Source organism: Miscanthus floridulus, chromosome 8, assembly GCF_019320115.1.
Source record: "Miscanthus floridulus cultivar M001 chromosome 8, ASM1932011v1, whole genome shotgun sequence".
Classification (NCBI taxonomy): domain Eukaryota; kingdom Viridiplantae; phylum Streptophyta; class Magnoliopsida; order Poales; family Poaceae; genus Miscanthus; species Miscanthus floridulus.
Genome location: NC_089587.1, coordinates 70771198 through 70796448, shown reverse-complemented (window position 1 = coordinate 70796448; position 25251 = coordinate 70771198). Strand labels below are relative to the sequence as shown.

General features: G+C 47.0%; 2 protein-coding genes, 1 long non-coding RNA gene, 1 other non-coding gene and 1 pseudogene across 4 annotated transcripts; 3 read left to right on the top strand and 2 right to left on the bottom strand.

Annotated features, from left to right (window-relative positions):
• The first annotated feature begins 7389 nt into the window (after window positions 1-7389).
• LOC136472490 (probable glutathione S-transferase GSTU6) lies at window positions 7390-8364 on the top strand. Its single transcript, XM_066470191.1, has one exon. The coding sequence runs from the start codon at window positions 7441-7443 to the stop codon at window positions 8155-8157; it is 717 nt and encodes a 238-aa protein (XP_066326288.1). The 5' UTR covers window positions 7390-7440; the 3' UTR covers window positions 8158-8364.
• Window positions 8365-8901: 537 nt separating this feature from the next.
• Window positions 8902-11767, bottom strand: LOC136469338 (uncharacterized; annotated as a pseudogene).
• Window positions 11768-13729: 1962 nt separating this feature from the next.
• LOC136476648 (auxin-induced protein 15A-like) lies at window positions 13730-14029 on the top strand. The gene has a single exon (XM_066474570.1). The coding sequence runs from the start codon at window positions 13730-13732 to the stop codon at window positions 14027-14029; it is 300 nt and encodes a 99-aa protein (XP_066330667.1).
• Window positions 14030-14792: 763 nt separating this feature from the next.
• TRNAG-UCC (transfer RNA glycine (anticodon UCC)) lies at window positions 14793-14864 on the top strand. The gene has a single exon. It is a non-coding gene; the product is annotated as a tRNA-Gly (tRNA).
• A 6901-nt stretch (window positions 14865-21765) lies between these two features.
• Window positions 21766-22834, bottom strand: LOC136476649 (uncharacterized). The gene is made up of 3 exons (XR_010763676.1): window positions 22531-22834; window positions 22054-22447; window positions 21766-21969 (listed from the first exon to the last, which is right to left on the bottom strand). It is a non-coding gene; the product is annotated as an uncharacterized lncRNA (long non-coding RNA).
• Window positions 22835-25251: the final 2417 nt, after the last annotated feature.

The following is a 25251-nucleotide window of genomic DNA, read 5'->3' as shown; positions in this document are numbered from 1 at the left end:
TATCCATGTGCGCAGGTGTCGCCGTTCAAGGCTTGCCTCAATGAAGATCCACGGCAAGCGAAGCTCCAGCGGCGGAGAGCGGACCACCGTCCGGGACGCACGAGGGTTTGGCGCCCATCTCGGGAAGGGCCCGCTTCGGTGATTGCGGACGATAGCCCCGTCCAGGCGATTAGGGCACGGAGTGGTTGGCCAAGGGAAGGGAATTACCACCGTACCCCTGACTGTTGTATAGCTATTGTCTTCTTAGGTCCGACCCTAGTGTAATTTCACCGCGACCCCGGGTGTGGTCTATAAATACCCGGGACGCTCGTGTAAGAAAGACAGATTCCATCTTTTCTGGACAAATTAATGGACATTTAATCCGCATTTTTCCATCGCCTTACGCATCTTTACCTTCGCCCATCCCTACGCGTTCGCTTTAACTCTCTCCTGTGGGAAACCCTCGGGCTCTTCCCGCATGCCCCTCAGCGAGGGCGAGAGGCTAGGAGTGACCCCACACACACCTACCATGCATGCTATTCACATGACGAGGCCTATGCGGCAAATCGGCAATACTGGCCCATTTCAAATTATAAGATGTTTTGTCTTTTCTATATACATAACTTTTGCTATGCACTTAGATATAAATTATTGTTAGATATATACTAAATCCGTTTCTAATTATAGTTCGTTTGACTTTTTTAACCCTAAGTTGGACCACTCGTCATATTCAAAAATTTGTGTAAAATATCACTTCTTTAATTATGGCTTGCTTTATTAACAAATGTTCTTCAAGAATGACTTAAATTGGACTATATTTGCATAAATTTTTTGAACAAGACGAGTGATCAAATTTAGAATAAAAAAAGTCAAACGAACTATAATTTGGAACGGAGGGAGTAGCAAATAGATTAGAAAAACAAAACATCTTATAATTTAAAAATGCAGGCACATCTACCGATCTACGGAGCATGAAATGTGCATCAAATGTGATGCCAACTGTCAAGCGGCGACACGTTTTTTAGTGACAGGAAATCACGTTCCCAAAGACGACAAAGAGGATCCGGTGGTCCGGGGTCGCAAGCATCTCCATTCTCCGCAAGAGACAACATCCATGTGAACCGAATGTTAGTTGATCTCCACCAATAGGCCCAACGGCCTATTGGGCCCTATCTCTACTCCCTGATCGGGGGAGCCCAACCCTAATTCGGTTGGAGGGCCCCTGTCGCACAGCACAAATAAAAGGAAGGTGGGGGTGAGGGCTCGGACTACGAGGTTGACTGGAGCCGCCACACCCACCTACAGAGAAACCCTAATCCGATCCTAAAGCGTGCTGCCAGCGACGGGATGAGCCCGCCACCACCACTGCCGTCGCCCCTGCAGGTCTACACCGGCCCCTCTAGACCACCACTGTACCTCACCACCGAGCTGGAGCTGCCTCGACAACGGTGTCCGTGAGGTCATGAAGCTATTGTCCAGGCGGATCTATGGGTTAAACACAGAGGTACCAATCCTACGATCCTAACAATGGTACCAGAGCTAGGTTTACTCTGTGTAACCCTAACCCTAGATCGGGTACGGGAAAAGTGGATACGGTTTCAACAAAGAACCCTAGCAGTTAGTTAGCCTAGGGTGTAGATCTAGGGTTTCAGATTGAAAAACAAAGAAAATGCCCGATCCAGATCGGATCGGGACGGAACTCGAACCCTAAATGGAGAAAGAGGACGGTCATGAGGCTACCTACCTGGAGCCTGGCCGTCCTGTCACTGTCGTCGACCAAATCCATGGCCGATGAGAGAGAGACAGAGCCGCCGGGCTGGGTAGCCTGGCACGCGCGAACAACAGGGCACCATCGCGTGACTACTCAACGGCGGCGTGCTCCGCAACTGGGCGAGCACGCACGCCGGTGAGGAGCTCCACGGTGGCGCCATCTTGTCTTCCTCCTTCGGTCACCGTAAGGTGGCCACCGCTCGTCCGCCGCAGCGCATGAGAGTAGGAAGAGGAGAAAGAGAAAGAGAGAGGCCAGGGGAGCCACGGGCTCGAACTCTGGTAGATCAGTCCAAATCAGAGAAAGAAAAGGAAAGAGATTCGGATGAACTTCGAAAAGGAAAAGAAATCAAAAGAGAAAAGAAACCCTAACCCTAACTATCCCCAATCGGTCGAATCGAAGAACAGGAAAAGAGAATCAAAACCACAGGGGAAAGAAGGGGAAGGGGGTGGCTTACCTCGCCGCCATGCAGCGTTGCTGTCATGCCAGCGCGCGGGAGAAGAAAGGCTGAACCGGGGCAGCTGCTCGCTGGGCTCGGAAAAGGGGGCGCCGCGGCCAGGCCGCTCGACGGCGGCGTGCTCACCCGTTGGGGAGCACGCGCGCCGGCGAGGGGGCCGGTGACGGCGCCAAGGCTCGCTCCACCGCCTAGCTCGCCATGGTCGCTGCTCTCGCTCTCGCTCGGTTGTGCTCGGCTACGAAGAGAGAGAGAGAGAGGACCGGAGCAAATGACCTAGGGTTTCCATCCATCGTGGCCCGAGCGTGTTTTTGACCCCACGAAGCCTGCGGGTGACCGTCGGATGCGATCCGACGGTGGTGCTTGATCGGGCCGACCCGTGGCCTAGGTGGGCGAGCGCACGGGCGTGGTTTTGCCGGCCCAGACCCAGGTTGCGGCCTGGGTGCGGCAGCGTGCGTGGAGAATAGATGGGCTGGGCCGATTTGCCGGCTGGACCGAAGGAATAGTAAAGAAATGAATCAGTTTTCATTTTTTCTTTTTTCAGTAAATTTTTATTTCCTGGAAATTAGAAAAATGCAAATTGGCTCAAAAGAAAAATAGAAAAATGTATTTTACCTGTGGGTAAAATTTAAGAAATTGAGTATACGTTTTCTGCTGCTAAAGAAAAAGTATATTCTCCAATGATTTTGAAACCGACATGATATTTAACTAGAGAAAAGAAAAGTTTTCCAGTAAATCTTTATTTCCTAGAAATTGATTAATGGATTAAAGGAAATAGAAAATATAATTTTTCCTGTGGGTAAAATTCAAGGAAAAGAGAATTTTTCCACAGCTAAAGAAAAGTTGTTTATTTTCCAGTTATTTTGAACCAATACGGTATTTAATTGGAGAAAAAGAAAGGTTTTCCGCTGCTAAAGAAATTATTGATTCTCCAGTTATTTTGAACCAATGTGGTATTGGAGAAAAAGAGTTTTGATATGATTATGATGTTGTTATTTTCTGACCAACGTTGTTAATAATAATATCATAATTGTAATAATTTATGCATTAATTCTACTTCTGCCCAACGGTGATGTAGAATTAGTGCATGAGAACAGTTATAAAAGTTAATGATTTATGCATTAATTCTACTTCTGCCCAACGGTGATGTAGAATTAGTGTATAAGAAAAGTTGATAACAGTTAATAATTTATGCATTAATTCTACTTCTGCCCAATGGTGATGTAGAATTAGTGTGTAAGAACAGTTGTGAAAGTTAAAGATTTATGCATTAATTCTATTTCTGCCCAACGGTGATGTAGAATTAGTGTATAAGAATAATTGTATGTTTTGATTTTGACCAACATTGGAATCAAGGCATGCAAATGATGTTATTTTTATGTTAAGAAAAGTTTTGACCTGGTTTTCATCTTGTTTGAGGTGGACTGGGTAGTGTGCCACTTGGGCAACTAAAGAGAGGGATTTTGAATCCCAAAAGATATCCTATGACTCCTTGGGCATAGGAAATGAATTACTACCAACAAGAAAAAGTTTAGCTATGATAAAGAACATGATTGAGCTTGCAATTGTGGGCTCAATCTCAGAGTGTGACACGGTCACCGAGTACCTCGATAGAATAAAGAGTCAGTTCACTGGCACTTCAAAGACATATGCTACCCAGCTGATAAAGCAGCTAGTGACAGAGTGTTACTCTAGAAATGGTGGCATAAGAGAGCTCACGATGCGTTGTCGAAATTATGGCCCTGTCGTTTAGGCCATATTTTGAGGGGGAGAATAAAAAGACAAGCTAAGAATGATATTCTTCCTCCATTAGAGCTCTCAGTTTTAGAACAAAGGAAAGTATGTAAAAAGAATTAAGAAAAGATGACAAACGAAGCGTAGGAATTCTACAGATTATTCACACAGACATGTATGATCAGTTTCCTATAAAGAGTGTGGATGGTAATGATTCATTCATAACATTCATAGATGATTACTCCCATTATGGCTATATTTATCCAATCAAAGAAAGAAAAGATGTATTGGATAAATTTAAGATATTAAAGATTAAGATAGTCAGGTCTGACCGTAGAGGAGTACTACGGTCGGCATACCCTAAAAGAATAGCATAGTAGCCCAGTATTCTATACCGGGTGAACCTCAGCAGAATAGAGTAGTTAAAAGAATCAATCGTACCCTGATGGATATGGTGGGCAGTATGATAAGTTACTCCACCTTACAGTTGAGCCTGTGGATGGAGGCGTTAAAAACCTCATTCATATTCTCAAAAGAGTACCAAGTAAGTCGGTGCCCAAAACACCGTATGAGATGTGGACAGAAAGTGTACCCTCACTAAACCACTTACGTGTGTGTGGGGGAGCCCTACTGAGGCTAAAGTATTTAACCCAAACATTGGGAAGTTATATCCCAAAACAGTAAGGTGCCATTTCATTGGCAACATAGAAAAGTCAAAAGGTTTTTGTTTTTCACTGTCCAGAGAGACATACAAAGTTTGTGGAAACGAGACACGATGTTTTCCTAGAGAATGAAAAGATGAGGGGGAGCATGGTAGCTCGAGAAATTGTCCTTGAAGTGGAGCGGGTGTATGCGTCCACTCCAATGATTTATGAGCCATTTTTCTCACTACTTGCTATAGCTGCACCGATAATGCTAGATACTATGGTGCCAGCACCTGTTGTTATTTCACCTATGGCAACAATGAATGAAAATAAGGAACCTGTTCTTCAGGATTCTATAGAACCTATTGCCACACATGAGGGGGAGCAACAACAACCTCAAATAGATGATGTGCCAAATGTGGAGGCCCTTAGAAGGTCTCAAAGAGTTAGAAAATCAGCTATTTCTGCTGATTATGAAGTGTATAACACTAAGGAATTTCAAATAGAGGATGATCCCACCTCATTTGAAGAAGCCATGAGAAGTGATCATTCATCAAAGTGGCTTGAGGCCATGGAAGATGAAATAAAATCGATGAATGTCAATAAAGTTTGGGATTTGAAATAATTCCTAAAGGAGCCAATATAGTAGGCTGTAAATGGGTCTACAGAGCAAAACTTGACTCTCAAGGGAATATAGAAACATATAAAGCGTGACTTGTGGCAAAAGGCTATATGCAAAGAGAAGGGATTGATTACAATGAGACCTATTCTCCAGTCTCATGTAAAGGTTCCTTCAGAATCATAATGGCATTAGTGGCACATTACGATTAAGAATTACATCATATGGATGTAAAGACGGCATTTCTCAACAGAGACTTGGAGGAAAATGTTTACATGGCACAACCGAAAGGTTTTGTCATGGAAGGAAAAGAACGAATGTGATGCCGCCTAAAGAAATCCATTTATGGATTAAAACAAGCTTCAAGACAGTGGTACTTGAAGTTTGATTAGACAATAAAGAATTTTGGGTTTTAAAGAGAATGTAGAGGACAATTGTGTCAATACAAAGTTTAAGAATGGAAAGTTTAACTTCCTTGTCCTATATGTAGATGATATCTTACTTGCTAGTAGTGATGTCAGTCTACTACTGAAGACAAAGAAATTTGATATGAAAGATCTTGGCGAAGTCTCGTTCGTTCTAGGGATCGAGATTCATCAAGATAGAAGAAAAAGGGTATAAGGACTGTCACAAAAGGCATACATGAAAAAGATTTTAAAGAAATTTAGTATGCATAAATGTAGTCCCTCACCTGCTCCTATAGTCAAGGGCGATAGATATGGGGATTTTCAATGCCCCAGGAACCAATATGAGCTCAATCGATAAAGTAAAAGTGGTTCCATATGCTTCAGCTGTCGGAAGCTTGCAACATGCTCAAGTATGTACGCGCCCTGACTTTGCATTTGTTATCGGGTTTTACTTGGCAGATTCCAGAGCAATTCTAGAATAGAACACTGAAATTAGTAAAGAAAGTCTTGCATTATTTGCAAGGAACGAAAGGCCTCATGATGACATATGGAAGATCTGATTCACTCCACATGGTGGGATATTCAGATTCTGATTATGCGAGAGTGAATACATATCCAGACGTGGATTTTCTATCATCTCGCAAAGAGAAGCTATTTCATGGAAAAGCTCAAAGCAAACTGTCACTACATCGTCCATAATGTATGACAGTTTGTAGCGTGTTATGAGGCAACGGGCAGGTGAACTAACTAACGAAGTTCATACCCGATTTAAAGGTGGTTGACGACATCTATAGACCACTTAAAGTAATACTGCGATGATAATCTGGCAGTACAGTATGCTCACAACATAAGTCAAGTGGTGCTGCCAAACACATTGACATAGAGTATTATGTTGTGAAAGATAAAGTCCGGGATCAAGTCATAAGTCTTGAGCATATAGCTAGCTTGAGCATATCCGCTTACAAAAGGCTTACCACCCAACATGTTCAGAGGACATGGTGTTCAGAGAACATGTAGCTAGCTTGGGTTTAAGGGAAAGTCTAAAATATTCCTGGATAAAAGAAGGCCCAAAGATAAGTATCTATTTCAGAACAGAGTAGTGAGTTGTAGCTGTTAAGTCTATCGGCAATGGACCGTGACGATGAGACATGCTCTATGAGCTAATCTGTAATGGAATGAACAAAAGCAAATGATATGAAAGTGAAAGATGGAATGAGATCAAGGGGAAGAATGTTAGTTGATCTCCACCAATAGGCCCAACGGCCTATTGGGCCCTATCTCTACTCCCTGATCGGGGGAGCCCAACCCTAATTCGGTTGGAGGGCCCCTGTCGCACAGCACAAATAAAAGGAAGGTGGGGGTGAGGGCTCGGACTACGAGGTTGACTGGAGCCGCCACACCCACCTACAGAGAAACCCTAATCCGATCCTAAAGCGTGCTGCCAGCGACGGGATGAGCCCGCCACCACCACTGCCGTCGCCCCTACAGGTCTACACCGGCCCCTCTGGACCACCACTGTACCTCGCCACCGAGCCGGTGCTGCCTCAACAACGGTGTCCGCGAGGTCACAAAGCTATTATCCAAGCGGATCTACAGGCTAAACACAGAGATACCAATCCTACGATCCTAACACCGAAATGTTATCTTGCAGGTTGAAAAAAAATAAATAACCCTTGCAGTTTGACTGCAAGCATGCAGCGCCATAAATGATGCTCTCACAGTCTCACTGTTCTATATAGAAACCCACCGAAGAAGGCTCAGCGCCATAAATGATGCAAACAGCAGAAGCAGATCTAGAGAGATAGAGAGGAGAAAGCATAAGCTAGCATCCATCAATGGCGGATGCTGGCAACAACGAGCAAGGTCTGAGGCTGCTGGGCCTGCACGTGAGCCCCTTCGCGCTCCGCGCGCGCATGGCGCTGAGCCTGAAGGGCCTGAGCTACGAGTACATCGAGCAGGACCTGTTCCACAAGAGCGAGCTCCTCCTCGCCTCCAACCCAGTGCACAACAAGGTGCCCGTGCTCATCCACAACGGCAAGCCCATCTGCGAGTCCCTCGTCGTCGTGGAGTACGTCGACGAGGTCTGGCCCGGCACCGCCATCCTCCCCGCCGACCCCTACGGCCGCGCCGTCGCGCGCTTCTGGGCCGCCTACATCGACGGCAAGCTGTTTCCGGCGTACGCAGGAGTGATGAAGGCGGCGACGGAGGATGAGAGGACGGAGAAGGTGAGGGAGACGCACGCCGCGGTCCTCAAGCTGGAGAAGGCCTTCGCCGAGATCAGCTCCAGCGGCAACGGTGCGGCGCCCTTCTTCGGCGGCGACTCCGTCGGGTACCTGGACCTCGCGCTCGGGTGCTCCCTGCCCTGGTTCGGGGCCCTGCGCGCCATGTTCGGCGTCGAGGTCATCGACGCCGCTCGGGCTCCGCAGCTGTCGGCGTGGGCCGAGCGGTTTGCGGAAACCGCGGTGGCCAAGGAGGTGCTGCCGGAGCCGGACCAGGCTGTGGCGTACGCCAAGAAGATTCAGGCCTACCGGGCTGCTTCTGCTAAAAAGTGATGCTGTCAGAGTACTGAGTCCTGTAATAATAAATTGAAGCAGAAATCTAAGACGATCAATCTGTACTTCTAATGAAGATTATAACTTTGTCAATTTGTCATTTACCAGCTATCGGCAACAGGATTTCATCATGACAGTTCAGTGTAACAGAACATTTGTTGAGTTGTCAAGGATTCAGCACTCGTTTGTAATTGTTAAGGTACCCGTTTCTTGGAAGATGCACGCTTTGGCTAGCTATTGAGAGCAAGATCCTGCTTGCTGTTGAGGCACATCTCATGTGAAGCAGAGTATCATGACCACCTCATTTTCTCACATACTGTCATTGAGACAATGAGCACTAAGGATTTGTACTCCTATTAACAGTCCAATCATGGTGAACAAAGAAATTTCTTCACAGAGAAAGAAGAATGGTGAAATAGACAACAGGAAATGGACCAAAAAAAAAACTTTGCTTCTCAGTCAAATGAATTTCTGTACAATTTCTGTCATGTATACAACAAAATTTGTTTGGATGATCAGCAAGTCCTCTAAAAGGCGGACGCTAATCGCGGGGTAGAGTTGGTGTAAGACCTAGCTGTCTACAAACTAAGAGCATTTAGAAGTGTGAAATAGACAACAGGAAATGAACCAAAAACCATTGCTTCTCAGTCAAATGATTTTTTTTTTAATCCGAGTCAAATGAATTTATGTACACTTTCTGTCACATATATACAACAAAATTTGTTTGGATGATCAGCAAATCCTCTAAAAGGCGGACGCTAATCGCATGGTAGAGTTGGTGTAGGACCTATCTACAAGAGCATTTAGAAGTGAAACTCTGCTCTGGATCAACCTCCTGAACAAAGTCTCAACTCCGCTCTCAAGGTCCACAATGTCCAACTCCAACATCTGCAATTGCTCCTCCTCGCACACAACTCTCTTCTTCTGGAAAGCCTTGGATACAAGAGACCATTTGCCAGGACTTGGCATTGCAACTTGCTTCGACAAGAGTTGCAGTGTTGATTTGAGAATTGTGGCAGCTATCTCTCTTGCTTCAGACAACAGCTTGACCACCCTGCTTCCTTCAATGCCAGAGGCAGCCTTCCTGTTGATTTTTTTTGCACTGCTTCTGCGCCTTCTTGGCGGAGCGAGCATAAGACTGAACCCTGGCCTGAACAGCCGCTTGATCTCCTCTTTTGAGAGCCAATTGAATCTCCAGGATGATGGTCTTGAGCTCTGCGAACCTCTCTTGCATGGCATTGCAGAGGTCGAGCAGGACGAGAGAGCTCTCGAGCTCCTCCTCCACCACCTTCCTCTGACTGCTGGGAAAGCATGTGAGCTCATCGATGCAGCTGTATATGCTTCCAAGCTTTGTCAGACTCTCTCTCATGGTTTGGACAGTCGCAGAAGGCGAAGAGACAGTCGCAGAAGGCCCTGCAGTTGTTCCTCGACACTGGTTTCGCTGGAGTGAGGGCTCGAAGGCACACTTGCAGATCTCAGATGGAGATGGTAGGCCATGGTTGCAATGGAAGCTTTGAAGCTTCTCTTCGCTGGGAATAGAAGAGAAGGCAAGCTGCTGCTTCTGTTGCTGCAATGGTTTCTTTCTAGCCTTGAGTTTCCTCTTTATATAACGAGAGCTGGTAAAGTAGTTGAACATGAACCAGCAGACATCAAGAATCATTCATGTGTAACCAAGCGGTGACCTGCAACAGAAGACACACAACCCAAGAAGCATCCTAGTTAGTTGAGCTTGATTACAAGGCTGTCATGTCTGCATTTTTGGCAGCAAACTCACCTGCACGGGTGAAGAACGCCAAGATCAGAATCACTGCATAAGATCCAGAACATGATACGGATTAATTAAGATGCAAGTTGCTGGTGGATGAGTGAGCAACAAGTTGACTTCGCTCACCTCCAGCAGTCCAGCTCCAGGCTTCCAAGCAAGCCGCGTGTTATCATCTGATTCTAAACTGATCACATAATTACACCATGGCTTAATGATAGAATCTGTGCCATGCCTTGACTCTATTGCTTGCTCGCAGGTGTGGCCTCCCCAATGTTTCTCCTGTGCATTAGGAGCAGGCATGCGGCTCCTGAATAATCAGCTTATCGTGCTGTCATGTTCTGATTGCCAGAAGCAAAGAATCCGCTTGAGCGTGTAACATGTACAAGGTTTCCGCCATCTCCAAACCTTCAAAACATTCTGAGAAAAATATAAGTTCTTTTTAAGTGAACAAGAGAGAAACAACGACAGAGAAGAGAGGTTGTTAATTGTGTTGTATAAGTACAGCCCACTTGTTGGTTTGTTGCCCCTTAACTTTATGGGCCAACATGGGCTTTTATGTTTCGTTTAGCAAGGAGAGATTGCAAGAGCCCTTCCTCATTTTCAAGCTTCAACAATTACTTTCCTATAAGAGACTTACATTTTTAATGTCTCAGGGTCAGTCACCTCTAAACTCCCTTTATCTACACGGGTACACTGGGGTCTAGTTATGTGTGCAATTTGCAAGTATTCAGCCTTTTCATTATAGTAGAAAGGTGGGGGAAAAAACAGTTACAAGAGGAGGCTATGTAAAGGCCAGGCCAAAGGAAACTTAAATTACAACAAGGTTACAGGTTATTGTAACCCCTTTGACAATAGGATGCATTGTTAAAACTTCGTAAAATCACGCTCTTGTCAAAGCATGGCACCATCATCCTGTACCAGCAGCACTAGTTGATCCACCGTCATTGGCTGGGATTTTAGCTATGGTACTTCTTTTCCACCATGATGTTTTGCTTTCAGTGGGTTTCTGGTCACTATTTCTCGAGCATTTTGAAACTGATTGGAAATCCCATTATTTAAGACGGTGAGACCCACTCTAAAAGGTAAACACTACCTTAAGTTGCTTTTGATTTCCTAATGTATCAGGAACTATGAACAATATTTATTGAAAATTTACCTTCAGTTCAGACTTCAGACACAAAAGGAAATTTTATGACAGACACACAGAATGGCAAGTCAGACAACTACCAAATGTTGGATTAAACCCTTTGAATGCCCACGAGCCCGTGTATTTCAATCAATATTGCTAAGAATCAGCTGTTCTGAACCCCTTATGAGTTTTATGTCAGGAGTCAGGACCTAGGTTATAAATAAATTTTACTCCTTTCCTCCTTTATGTGCAAAAACAATATTTCTTGTTATCATTATGTGCAACCTCTGTTCACTTCAATGCCCTGTTGAATCCCAATTCACTCCACTTCTCTTTTTATTTTTCTGAATCCCGAAAATCTCATCGAACTGTCGACGACACTGGCACGCTGCATCCCAGGTAGCAGGTATGATGAGACGATGCAGCTCTTAAACGATGATGAAGAATCAAGTGGCTGGCCATAGAAGATCAACTGATCTGTGGGCTCTTGAACGCCGTGTGACTGCGATGAGAATTAGCACGCCGGTAGTTAAATGCTGAACAGCGTGGCTGATTTTTTTTTTGTGTGTGGAAAGATAACAGTATAGCTGCTGTGCTAGACAGTGGGAAGCAAATCCAGGGCATCGATGCAATGAGGATTGAGGCCGAGGTGGGCTCTCACCGGATCGGCGGCATCGTCGTCTTATGCGGTGGCTGAGCTGCGGCTGCGAGTCCGCCTCCCCCACCCCGCGCACCACCCCCCCCCCCCCCCCCCCCCCCCCCCCCCCCCCCCCCAAACGAGCTCCACAGGCACCGAGCTTTGGTACGGTGGCAGTTGCGCCTTGGGGTTGGGGGCGTCCGTCCTGTACACCCTCGGCTCCCGCTGGCGGTGCTCCGAAAGACCCGGTGGAGGTGGAGCGACGTGATGCTGGAAACTTTTTTTTTTGTCTGGAACAAGGGCCGCGCCACGGCGTAGGCGGAGGCTCCCGCTGTCCGCCGTTCCGCCCTCCGCCGTCGGCGCCAGTCGGGACTCGGGGTTGGGGGAAGAGGTCGTGGGTCGGTCAACAAATTTTGCAAATTGACCCTTATTTGGATCGCGACCTTTTTCAAAACAAAAAAAACTCCTATAATTTCTAAGTAGTGTGCAATTATGCAGAAAACCCTATTTTGTAACTCGATCCAGTTAATAATGTTTTTAAAAACGTATTAATCAAGATGCAGTTATTTGCACAGAAGCTCGAAATATTTGCAATCATTGTGCGTGGGCTAAAAGAATTGCTGCTCGTGGTCGAATCGGTTACGAACTTCTTTTTCTTTATAAAAGGAGTTTATTGCTTTACAAATTTATGTGGGCTTGCCAAACTGCCAAAGGCCACAAGGCTCCCAAACGGCGGCCCTGGACCTGATCTCGCCGCCGCCGGTTTTCCGGAGTCAGCCCGGCATGGACGCACAGTGCTGCTTGCTCTAAAAATCGATGAAATTACACCGGACGCTCCTGTCAAAACATTGAATTAGCAAGACATCAAAAGAAAGATTTTCTAATCTATTAAAAACACTAAAATACCAAAATGAACAGATCCGGTTCAATTTCACTAAGTCTAAGGGTAAAAAAAAAAAGCAGCCCCAATCACAATGGCAAAATTGTGATTTTTTTGGCAATTTTTATTTCAATTTAAAGAAGTAAAATAATCTTGTATGAGAGTACATGCAAGAGGGGCAACCCTATCATTTGAACGAAAAAAAAAACAACTTTGGAGCTCCATGCCCCCATGTGCCCTGCTTTTCCTCTGCTCCTTGAATGGCCATCCAGCCATGCTGCGCATGCCACTGTTCTTGCAGAGATATAAACAATCCGGACAGTTTGCACTCGGCCTTCAATCTCCCTGCCGATGAGATCGTCTTTTGTAACATTGATATTTGATAGGCTTTTCTCACATGTGTGTAGCAAGCAGCCAAGCACGAATGGCATGGATCTCTGCAATCGTTCAGGCAGAGGCATTCCAGTCGTAACCTCTGAAGCCGTTTTATTTCAAGCGCCGCTTGATGGCAGTGGCAGGACTGGACCAGCCGGCCGGCACGGCGGCACCTGATCGATCTTGTCTTGTTCTTGCCTGCCGTGGCCGGCCTCCTCTCGGCTGTGGCCAGTGGCCAGCCAGTCGTCACCTTGCCAATGCACTCGGACCACTCGTGCTGTTGCATGCCGCGCGACACGCTGGCCCATATCTCTCTGGTCTCGACTAGATTCTACTACGACTTGAATCGATCTGTCTCTACTCTGTTCTGAATGAATGGATAAAGCCCGGTAGATGGCTAAGCATGCATCATGCATTGACACAGCCCAGCATGTGACATGTCCAGCTTATACTTATTTCCCTTTTTTTTTTGGAGAGACACTGAATCCCTAAGGCCTTGTTTAGATACGCATGTATTCGTCTCAATCCACATATGTTGAAGTGGATTGGAGTGGAATTAAACTAAATTCCATTCCATTCCACTCCACCACATGTAGATTGAGGTAGATACACATGCATCCAAACGAGGCCTAAAGGTCTCACCTATAAGTACATGCACACACTTGGCTATGTGCCTATGTCTCCACTCACCACTCTTCAGTTCACTAGCTCCTGTCAAGTAGAAAGCCAACACCACAGCAGCAGCTCCTCAGAGAGAAAGAGACAGATAGAGAGACTGAGAGATCAATGGCACGGAAGCTGGGACACATGCTGACGAGGCTGCACCTGGCAAGGAGCCGATCGCCGTCGTCGTCGTCGGTGCCGGACGTGCCACGGGGCCACCTGGCGGTGTACGTGGGCGAGAGCAGGAAGCGGCTGGTGATCCCGACGGCGTGCCTGAGCCACCCGGCGTTCGTGACGCTGCTGAAGAGGGTGGAGGACGAATTCGGCTTCGACCACCGCTGTGGCGGCCTCACCATCCCCTGCGCCTCCGAGCGCGACTTCGCCCACATCGTCGGCGCCACCGTGGACGAGCACCGCCGCTGACGACGACAACTTTGATCGATCGATCGTCGGCTTCCAGGACAGTGGTTTTGGTTTTCCTTTTTTGTTGAGGATTGTTGGTCCAACTTGGGATGAAGCTAAGTAGCAGTGATGTCAAGCTTTGGATTTGCATGCTTGGACCCTGTAAAGATGATGAATTTATGATGTTCCCTCTCAGAGCTTCTAGTGCTATTCGAAACCTGAGTAGTTCTTGAAGGAAGAATAAAATGAACAACAACAAACTGACAATGCGCTATAACGGCTTTGTGCTTGGCAATTTGTCTTTTACAGTTTTACTATATGAATATTTACACCAATATATAGCCAGGAATACGGAGTACATAACATTTTTAACGTGATTTTAATAGCAAATCTAATGATACACTTTTTCTCACCGTGTACTTAGGTAGTTAGGTAGGTAAATATTTAAGCAGGTATAGTTAGTCAAAGCTTTGTACAAGGAAAACGTCATACTAGTTATCAAGTATTCCGCAGAGGTTAGCATCCTTGTCTGATTTAAAAAAAAAAGTTGAGATGAAGAACACACTGGAACCAGGTGGACTGTCTCGTGTATAATGCACACTGATGCCAGAGATGAGTGCTAACTGCTAACATATGTTCGCAAACACAAATGCAACAAAAAAAACATTAAAAAAAGGCAGGGAATAAATGAGCTGGAACTAGAAACATAATCTGAAGCACAGTGGCACAAAACACACATATGCACAACACACTTCTATGATTTATTAAGAAAATTAACATCCAAGCGTTTGTAGTCCAACGGTTAGGATAATTGCCTTCCAAGCAATAGACCCGGGTTCGACTCCCGGCAGACGCATCTGTTTTTCCCTTTTTGTTTTCCATCTCCTTTTCATCAGCACGTGCTGCTCAGTTTCTTTCTTACCCTTTTGCTCTTTTTCTTAATTTTTTTTATTTTAGAGTTTGCTCTTTTAGTTTTTATTTCTGTTATACTGAAAGCCATATATGGCCAGATGCTCCATAATCCGAGTAACCCACAAAATGAAGAACAGAGCAATTTGACACTCCCAGCATCTGCATTTTTATTCTTGCCGGTCAAGTAAATTAATCTAATGATACTTATTTTGATCAAAACTCAAATTATTTGGCTTCTCGAAAAATGATAATCGTATTCCTTTTAGGACGGAGGGAGTAGATCCCGCAGCATGTGTGGCTCTGTCTCATAATATTTACACGTCTACTATTCAAAATTTATCTTAAAACAAATACTAACGCAGGAAGAGTTTACCAAGAACGTGTAGTAGAGTTTACCAGCGTGGGAGAGTAGTTTTTTTTTTACCATTACAGAGCCAGAAAAAAGAGCGCTCGGTGGCTGACACCGTACATGCACAGCAATGAGCCACCGAGTTGGCTTCCCTACGCACCCACGCAACATGAAAGTCAACAAAACCCCTGCCTAGCTCTATAATATCGAAACAAATGCCCCCGATAGCCGATCTCATGCCATCATCACCATCTAGCAGTGTCTTCAGGCCACTGCAGTCAACCTCGAGGATAGCTTTGTCATAGCCATTTTCCGCCGAAAGCTCAAGCCCTTCCATGGCCGCCACAGCCTCTGCCGTCAGGGCATCCGGCACATCATCAAGCCACCGTGCAGCTGCAGCCTTCACCAGGCCGGTATGATCACGTATTACCACACCGCACCTTCCCGAACAAACCGTAGTGTCAAAGTCTGCATCAGTGTTCACCTTGACCCACCCCTCCTCTAGGCATCTCCACTTCTCCGACCTCCTGGGCAGCCTTGGTTCCTTTGACACCTTCAGCGATGCAAGCTCCTCTAGCAGTGTTGAAACGAAACGCACCGTTGCCCATGTACTTGGGTGAAATTTTGGAATTGTCACCCCCTCAACCTTTTTTACTTCTGCCCAGAATCTTCTAGCCATCGGGCACTGGATTGCTACATGATACAAGGTGTCGGGTTCATAAACTCGGGATCTCCAATGGACCTGTTTCCCAGCAAAATCCGGCCCAGCAGGCGGCACAGCGACAACACGAGCCTGGGTCGGCCCAGATACATAGGCCATGTTCGGCCTACCCCATATTCGGCTTGTTCGGCTTCTTTTTTTCAGCCGGGACAGTGTTTTTCTCTCACAACAATTCAGCCGGAACAGTGTTTTTAGCCAGTTTTAGACCAGCGAACGGGGCCTAATGATAGGCCGAGACAACGATACGGTCCTCAACTGGAAGGCCTGACCAAGGTGGGACCATAGTCTGACTCCGACCCCCTTCTACGGCCGAGGATACGCCGGACCTCTGCTCATTGCTCTTTCCCGACCAACACGGTCGGGGCCGACTAGGAATGATTGACCGGGGACACCCGCTCGGTGTGGGCCCGAGGAGCAGGCGGAGCAGATAAGGTAAGACGCTCAAGTCAACCGCAATACCAAGGATTGTACCCTGTCATGCCCTGCGCACCAATAGGACGGTGTCATCGGGGCATGTCAGGCGAACACGGTAGAGCCTGCCAAACGCGTCAGAGTATAAACAGTATTGTGGGCGTCGTCATTTGCCGTACCAGGCGAACATGGTAGAGCATGCCAGATGTATATGAACATAAGCAGTATTGTGGGCGTCGACGGTCATCCCGTACCCGATGGTATGGGCAACAAGACTAGGCAGCACACGTATACACTCTGTCTCTTTTTCTCTGACTTGTAAGACCATCTCATTCAACTATAAAAGGGGATGAGCTCTCTCCTAAAAGCCCCCCCCCCCCAAGAACGGTCGACTCGACAGCTCAATAGCTCTAGGACTCGACAGCTACATAGTCTACATGCTCTCAATAGCTGATAAGCTCGGTCACTGTCGATGCGGGACCCACAGGATACCCCGCAAAGGAGAAAGAAGATCTAGTCCAACTAGGATTCTTTCCATGTAATCTTAGTAGTAGAACTATTAAGTAATCCTACCAGGAAACCTCATTGTAAACCGACTAGGACTCTGGCCTCCTGACTATATAAAGGAGGGCAGGGCTCCTGAGGCAGAGAGAGAACAATTGTACGACACAACACTTGACAATCAATCCAACGCAAAGGCTAAGGCCGACTGGACGTAAGGTTATTACTCGATCTACGATCGAGGGCCTGAACCAGGATAAATCGGCTGTCTCTTGCGTTAACCATCGAGTTCGGCATACGCCGAAGCCCGAACATACTGCCCCGGGTACCCCCATGGTAGGCTATCGGTGGTAAAACATCGACAGCTGGCGCGCCAGGTAGGGGCTTTCGGCGACTTTGCATCCGAGAGCTCGATGGACCTCGACAACATAATCTTCCCGACGGGATCAACTTTCATCCTCGGCTCATGGATCTGCGAGGCAGACAACAACAGCAAGCTTCAAAGCCATCTCCTCAAAGATCCAGATCATCTTAAAGAAGTTCCTATTTCAACAACTGCAACAGATCAGCTCACCAGAAGATTCACGCAACTCATAGTATCCGATTCAAATCAGATTTCACGACCACTCATATCTGATTCGAATTCAGGCTCCAAGGCGAAGTTTTATCCGAGTGCTTTCTGGAAGCCGAGTTCTCTTTTGGAAAGATTCCAGAGCACAACCCAAAACAACTCGGATTACCCCCAGAGTTCTCTCAAGAAGTCGAGTTCTTTTCCATTTGGGCTCGACAACATGGCAAGATCCTATCAGGGACAGGTCGAAAGATCTTTCAATCCTAGATTTGGGATACCACTGACAGGAGCTCAGGAGGGTCTCGTGCTAACAATAACATCGCAGGACTGTATCATCCACTGGCCAGGTTCCGTTCTTGAGGATAGCGGAACCCAACTAGTCGGCACATCAACAACAGCTATTCTACCTTACCAAGAAGGAGACTCGATCTATGACACCGAGGCATCTACTAAAGTTATCAGCGACTCCGACAGCATGAAAACTAATGCCAATAACAGAACAACTCATGCACGAGAAGTGCTCATGGTTCGACGACCGCGGTCACCATTAAATCCCCCGGAAGCACCCGATGTCAGATCATCAGATGAATCAGAGTCCAACATATCACCTTTTGCCTAGGGCTACGACGGAGAAACAGATAGTCAGAGACAAGCTAGAGAAAGAAAAAACAAGTTGAAGCAAGGGCGTCAACACCGTGCTAGGCAGCGCAGGGAAGCTTGGATCAGATATGAGTCAGAATTGGCTGAGTACGACAAAAGAAAATCGCAACGAGAAGTCGAGGGGAGACGCACGGCGAATACACCTTACGATAAGATTCGAGAAGCATTAGAAGAACTCGGAACAACTTCACATCCCGGTGAGAAGTATGAACAGCTCCAAGACTTGCTCCGATCGACGATCCCGAGAACACATGAAGAGAGAGCTCGATCAAGACTACCCGCCAGATCAACAACCCACAGGCAAGAAGATCAAAATCAAAGGAAATCCGCTTTCGAAAGACTTGGGCTGGGTGGAAGCCATGACGGAGGAAGTAGGAAGGAACATAATCAAGGCCACCGATTTGAACAACCAAGGAAGACTAGGAGTAGGGTACCTACCCAGACAACCTCGCGAGATTATTCCCATAAAAACGACAGTTGGCCAGAAGAAGGTGCCGAATCCGAATTCAAAGAAACCAAGACACCCGACAGATTCCCCTGTTTCGCGAACAGGCTTGCATTGGTACGATTACCTCACAAATTCAAACCGTCTAACCACTCCAAATATGATGGCAAAACTGAACCAAGGCAATGGCTCAGAATATATTCACAATCAATTGAACTAGCCGGAGGAGACGACGATATCAAAACCCTGTTCTTTCCTATGGCACTGGAAGCCATGCCTCTCCAATGGTTCGACAAACTGAACCTAGGATCTATCAAAAATTGGGAGGATTTGCAAAGAGCTTTTTGTGAGAATTTTGCAGGAATCATCACACATCCAATCACTCATGCGGAACTAAAAGGACTCAAGCAAAAGGGGGGCGAAAGTCTCAGAAACTACTATCGACGATTCAGCGAACTACGAGCTCAAGTGCATGACATAACCGAACGAGAAGTAATTGAAGCTTTCTCTCACGGAATCATGGCTAGGTGGCAATTCCAAGACTTCTACAAAGAAAATCCGAGAAACAATGAAGAATTCAGACGTACAGTAGAAAAGATGATTACTGCAGAAGAAAAAACACGAGAGAGGTTCCCGGACAGAAGCAACCAGAACAACTCAGACAAGCGAAATCACCGAAATAGCAGACATCCAGAAAGAAAACGTAGACCAGACAATACTGTGGCAATGGCCGACAAATCAAAGAAGTTTCCCAAACCCAGAAGATATGATGACATTGAAAACATACGTTGCCCATTGCACCCTGGCGGGAGGCACACCATCGGAAATTGCTACACTTTCAACGATCGATACACAAGAAAAGATAGTAAGGAAAACACCAAAGAGGACAATCAGAAAAGAGAAGAAGACAACCACGAGGACAAAGGATTCCAAAAACCCAGGGGAACGGTAGCAGTGATTTTCTCAGGGGCACCGAATTGCAGAAGCAAACATCAAGAAAAACTAGCACTACGGACCATTATGACGGCAGAACCGGCTACACCAAGATACCTCAATTGGTCACAATATCCTATCCAACTCAAGAAAAAACAGATATGCAAGCCACAAGGGACCAACGTTCACAATCGATGAAAAGCAATACTCTTCAGCAACATATGTAGTAGTTTATACTCATGATCAATAAAAATGACATTCGTCCACAGCATGTCTTGTCATGACTTTCAACGAGTTGTTTTCACGAAACAAAAAGCAAAATGGCTGAAAACATGCCTGAGCGTCCCGGCCGAGAGCAAAATAGCTGAAAAGATGCTTGAGCCCGCCGATGAGGGTAGCTAAAAGCTAACACCCGAAACAAAAAGCAAAATGGCTGAAAACATGCCTGAGCATCCCGGCCGAGAGCAAAATAGCTGAAAAACGCTTGAGCCCGCCGATGAGGGTAGCTAAAAGCTAACACCCAAAACAAAAAGCAAAATGGCTGAAAACATGCCTGAGCATCCCCGCCGAGAGCAAAATAGCTGAAAAAACGCTTGAGCCCGCCGATGAGGGTAGCTAAAAGCTAACACCCGAAACAAAAAGCAAAATGGCTGAAAACATGCCTGAGCATCCCGGCCGAGAGCAAAATAGCTGAAAAAACGCTTGAGCCCGCCGATGAGGGTAGCTAAAAGCTAACACCCGAAACAAAAAGCAAAATGGCTGAAAACATGCCTGAGCATCCCGGCCGAGAGCAAAATAGCTGAAAAAAACGCTTGAGCCCGCCGATGAGGGTAGCTAAAAGCTAACACCCGAAACAAAAAGCAAAATGGCTGAAAACATGCCTGAGCATCCCGGCCGAGAGCAAAATAGCTGAAAAAACGCTTGAGCCCGCCGATGAGGGTAGCTGAAAGCTAACACCCGAAACAAAAAGCAAAACGGCTGAAAACATGCCTGAGCATCCCGGCCGAGAGCAAAATAGCTGAAAAGATGCTTGAGCCCGCCGATGAGGGTAGCTAAAAGCTAACACCCGAAACAAGTCGACCGAAATTTAACTTCAAAAGACCCTCCAGCACTTCGTTCCGAAAAGCAAGAGGCTCGGGGGCTACATCCAGATAGGAATAGGAATACTTTTTTCTTCAGAAAAGCACGAGCGCCACTCAAGAAAGCACTCGGATGCCGAAGTTTGTCAAGGCAACATTCTATACCGAGTCGTTTCACATAGGAATACTTTTTTCTTCAGAAAAGCACGAGCGCCACTCAAGAAAGCACTCGGATGCCGAAGTTTGTCAAGGCAACATTCTATACCGAGTCGTTTCACATAGCGCAGGCGAAAGGTTGTTAACGCAAAGCACTCGACGGATCACAAGGGAGAAAGAAAAGAAAAGTACTCGACAAATCGAGGGGCCTCGTCAGAATAACGCACAGAGTTGTTTTACGGAGCAGAGACGGGAACAGGACAAGGTACTCAGCAAGTCAAATAACTTCAACCGCACCCAGGCAAAGAATACATCAACAAAAATAAAGAATCTTCATTTAAAAAGGAGTGTAATATTACAAGAGGATGCTCAATCGAGTCAGGCATTGTCATCAGAAAAGGAAATATCAATACTTAGACTATCTACAACCCTACTGGCTAGATCTTCGACCTCAGGCTCCATCCTTTCAACGGCGTCAAGATATTCTTGGCTATCAGCTTCTTCTGCTATCTTGGAGAGAGGCACCTCTGGAGCAAGGACCCGGACCTGGGCCAGCACATTCTTGGTACATACTTGGGCACACCTCTTCGCGAACTCTTGGAAACGAGTCGGAATCCGGGGAATGAACTGCGCCCAAGATTGCCCGTCATCCGCCGAAGTCCGAAGGACATCGGCTACTGAACGAAAAGATTTCCACAAAGCATTCCAATTCTCAGTAGCCGTCGCCAGCTTCCCGGTCAAGTTTTCAATAGTTTTTTGGGCCTGCACAAGATCTCTGTCAGCTCCGCGCCTAATCAGCCTAGCAAGGGTGAGTTCTTCCTCAGCATGAGTAATTACCTCCTTAGCTTTATTGTGACTAGAACGGACAAGAGCCTTCATTTCATCAATACTCTCCGAGAGCTTCTGCTTCTCAACTCGGAGAGCTAGACAGGACACCCAAGAACAAGTCAGCGGGAAAACAAGTCAAAATACAAGAAGAAACAGGCAGAATCCGCGGCACCTTTGCATTCATTCTTCACAGACTCCACCGCAGCATCTCTCTGCTTCTCCGTCTCCACTACCCGGGCGCGAAGGGTCTTCTCCTCTTTCTGGTGCACTTGACGCTCCGTCTCCAACTTAGCCCGGAGGAGGTCAAGATCGGCTTTCAGAGCGTCCACCTCCAAAGACAACTTCCTCTCATTCTCAGATGAGAAGAAGAAGCCAGAATGATCGCGAGAGAAAGACTGAGCAAAAAGAGGCAAAGAGAAACAAGACGTAAGGATAGAAGAGAAACAAACATGCAAAAAAGAAGTAGCAATAAAACCTACCTGGAGCTTTTCACCAAAAGAAGACGCAAGGGTCGACAAGCTCCCCCAGGCTGCGGTCAGCTCCGATAACCGATGAGTGGCATCAAACTGTTGCACCACGTCACCAAAAATCGAGGGGCCGCCGGAAGCAAGAGAAGGGGAAGGAGAGGCCGGCTGGGGCGAAGAAGGAGTGACCAAGGCAACCTCCAGAGAAGCCGGAGCCAAATCCTCAGAAGGACCCGGCGCGACGACCACAGTCACCTCCGGAACGGCCAAGTTCGCAACTCCGCCAGGTAGCTCTGAAGCCCCCGCGGCGACTTCATCAACAGAATGTTGTGAGTCCCGAGGCTCGGAACTCGTGGGTACGGTAGGAGGCAGAGAAGAAGTCGATGAAGAAATGAGAGAAGACGAAACACTGAAAGATGATAAAAGGAAGCACCATTAAGAACCAGAGGAAGGAAGATAAAAGCCAAAAAGATAAAGCTAGAATCTACTCACCCAACCACTTTCTTCTTCGCGAAGCCAAGAGAAGGCCTCGCAGGGGGAACCACGACGGCAAAGACGTCCCCGCCACCCGGCGACGGGAGCGGGATAGCCGACAACGGGGCCGCGGAAGAAGCCGGGACTGGAGCCGTAGAAGAACTCCGCACCGGAGGAGCGGTAGAACTCGGGACATAGGCGACCAAAGAACTCGACACCGGAGCTTTAGAAGAAGTCGGCGCGGGAGCCTCGGAAGAACTCACACCCGACCTCCGATTACTTCAAAAAAGTTCAAAACTAAAATTCAAAACAAAGAGGAGAAATTCAGTGCAACAAGAACATGAAAAATAACTCACCGCCGCATGATGAGGGGGACTTCATCATCCTCTTCTTCCTCAGCCAACGAAACCAGAGCACCTGCTGAAAAGGAGATGAAAAGTACTCGGTTCAAGAGAGAAACAGGAAAATAAAAGAACAAAGAGTATTAAATGTGCTCACCTAAGAGCATGCTAGCAACAACTGGAGTACCTGAGGGAGTACTTGGTTTGCGAGGCTTCTTGGAGACAGGCAAGCCAGATGAAGACCTGTCCATTCGCCCCCTCTTCGGGACACTGCAAGGACCGCGAGGGACTAGACGAGGAACATATTCTTCATATACATCAACAAATCCGGAAGAAACCCCAGGAAGGGCTGTAAAGGTTCGAGACTTACTAATTGTAGAAGTACCAGCTAGGCGATCCCCAGGCTCCGCCACGGCAGGGAGAACATCAAGGGGGATCAGATCGACAAAGTTCCGCCCAAGCTCCTGCGAAAAAAGATAAAACACCGAGACAAGGAAAAGCTAAGCAAGAGCGGATGTAGCAAGAATACATAAAGAACTCAAACAAAAAGATAGACAACTCACAGCTGGGGGCGGGTTGATGGCCGAGAACTCAGAGATGGCAGGAGGAATGACGCTCACTCCTTTCAGCATCTTCTGAAGGCGCTCGAGTACCTCCTCACCGGTCAGCTCAAGAGCTGGGACCATGCGCGAAGGATCCTCGGCCCCAGAATACTCAAAGCCGAGATGTTCCCGCTCTTTCAGGGGCTGAACCCGGCGACGAAGGAAACTTGAAACAATACCAAAGCCGGTCAAACCCTGCTGTTTCAGCATGCTAATCCTATCAAGGAGTGGCTGGATCGCTTGAATCTCAGCAGGTGACTCAAGCTTCTTGTCCCATCGGTCATTCACCACAGGACCGGATCCGGAGTGAACGACAAGAGAAGGGATCAAATTGGCAGCGTAAAACCACTCGGCACGCCAATCTTTGACAGAATCGACCAGGTCGTAATAAAAAAACTTGATTTTGAGACCCTGGCAAAACTGAATCCCGCAACCGCTGAGGGCACTGGTTTCCTCACAGCGGGGTTGAGGTTTCAGGCGAAAGAAAAAGCGAAAAAGAGAGAGAGAAGGAGGGATCCCAAGGAAGGCTTCACAAAGATGAACAAAAACAGAAAGATGGAGAACGGCATTGGGGGTTAGATGGTTCAGACTAACCCCGAAATAGCCAAGAAACTGATGAAGGAAGGCGGAAGCAGGAAGACAAAGTCCAGCGCGGACAAAAGAAACAAAAAGGACAATCTCACCAGGACCCGGGGCCGGAACCCGATGCTCGCCCGGAACTCTCCATTCAGCGATGACTTTGCTTTGGATCAAGCCATCACTAACGAGCTCGCGCAGCTGGTCTTCGCTGGTTGTTGGAGCAGGCCAAACCTTCTGAGCTGCCCTCATGGCCACGAACTCCTAGTTTTCAATCAAAGACAGGGATGACTCCTCGTCCACGAAGGTCGCCTGAGACTTGCTTGCGGTCTTCTTCTTTCCCATGAACTGGCGGGAGCAAAAAAGGCGCTAAGGAGGACGAAGCTAGAATGATGGCGCTCGGGCAATGGCGACAATGACGGCGGCGGGTTTCTGAGAACTAGGGTTTAAAGGCAAGAGCTGGGCGACAAGGGAAAGGAAGATAAAAGGTCTTTAAATAGATTTCTCAGTGATACAAACGGCCCATAAGGCCCGTTAAAGCACAGCGTGGAAACGCAATGGTCCATTTACCGACGCAGCTAGAATGACGGAGGGCACGAATCCACACAACGGTACAAACCAACGGGCAGATTTCAAACTTATCCGCACAGCACCACAGCAGGGTTATCAGATAACTACAAGAACAACTCGTTGAACCAAGAAGAAAGAAAGGGCTACCTCATGAGGGACAAAAGAACCCGGTTATGTAAGAAAGAACTCGGTAGTCTCATGAACGACAGGGATCACAACAGAAAAGTCAAAGACAACTAAGAAGACAAGATTCGTTACATTACAAGCGACTTCAAAAATAGAGGATTACAAATCTTACAAGACCCAATGAACTCGGCACCACAAAAAGCAAAGTAGCAAAGAGGAACACGGACACGACTAAGCTCTGGAACGACTATGTGTCCCAAATTGCTACTCGGAAGGACAGACCGCCATCAGCTACACTGTTTTCTTCAAAGGACGGACGCAGTGCATCCAAGGCGGAAATCGGCAGCACGGCAGGGCAACATGGAGCAGAGAAGGCCGGTGGGCATCTGTCTACCCAAGACCGATGTGATGCTGGATATGGTGTTGATCTGCGCCGGATGGTCTCAAGACAGGCGACGAGGATCAACCCAGAACTGCCGGATGAAGGAACGAAGCCCACATCACAAGACTTCCTCCAACTACCA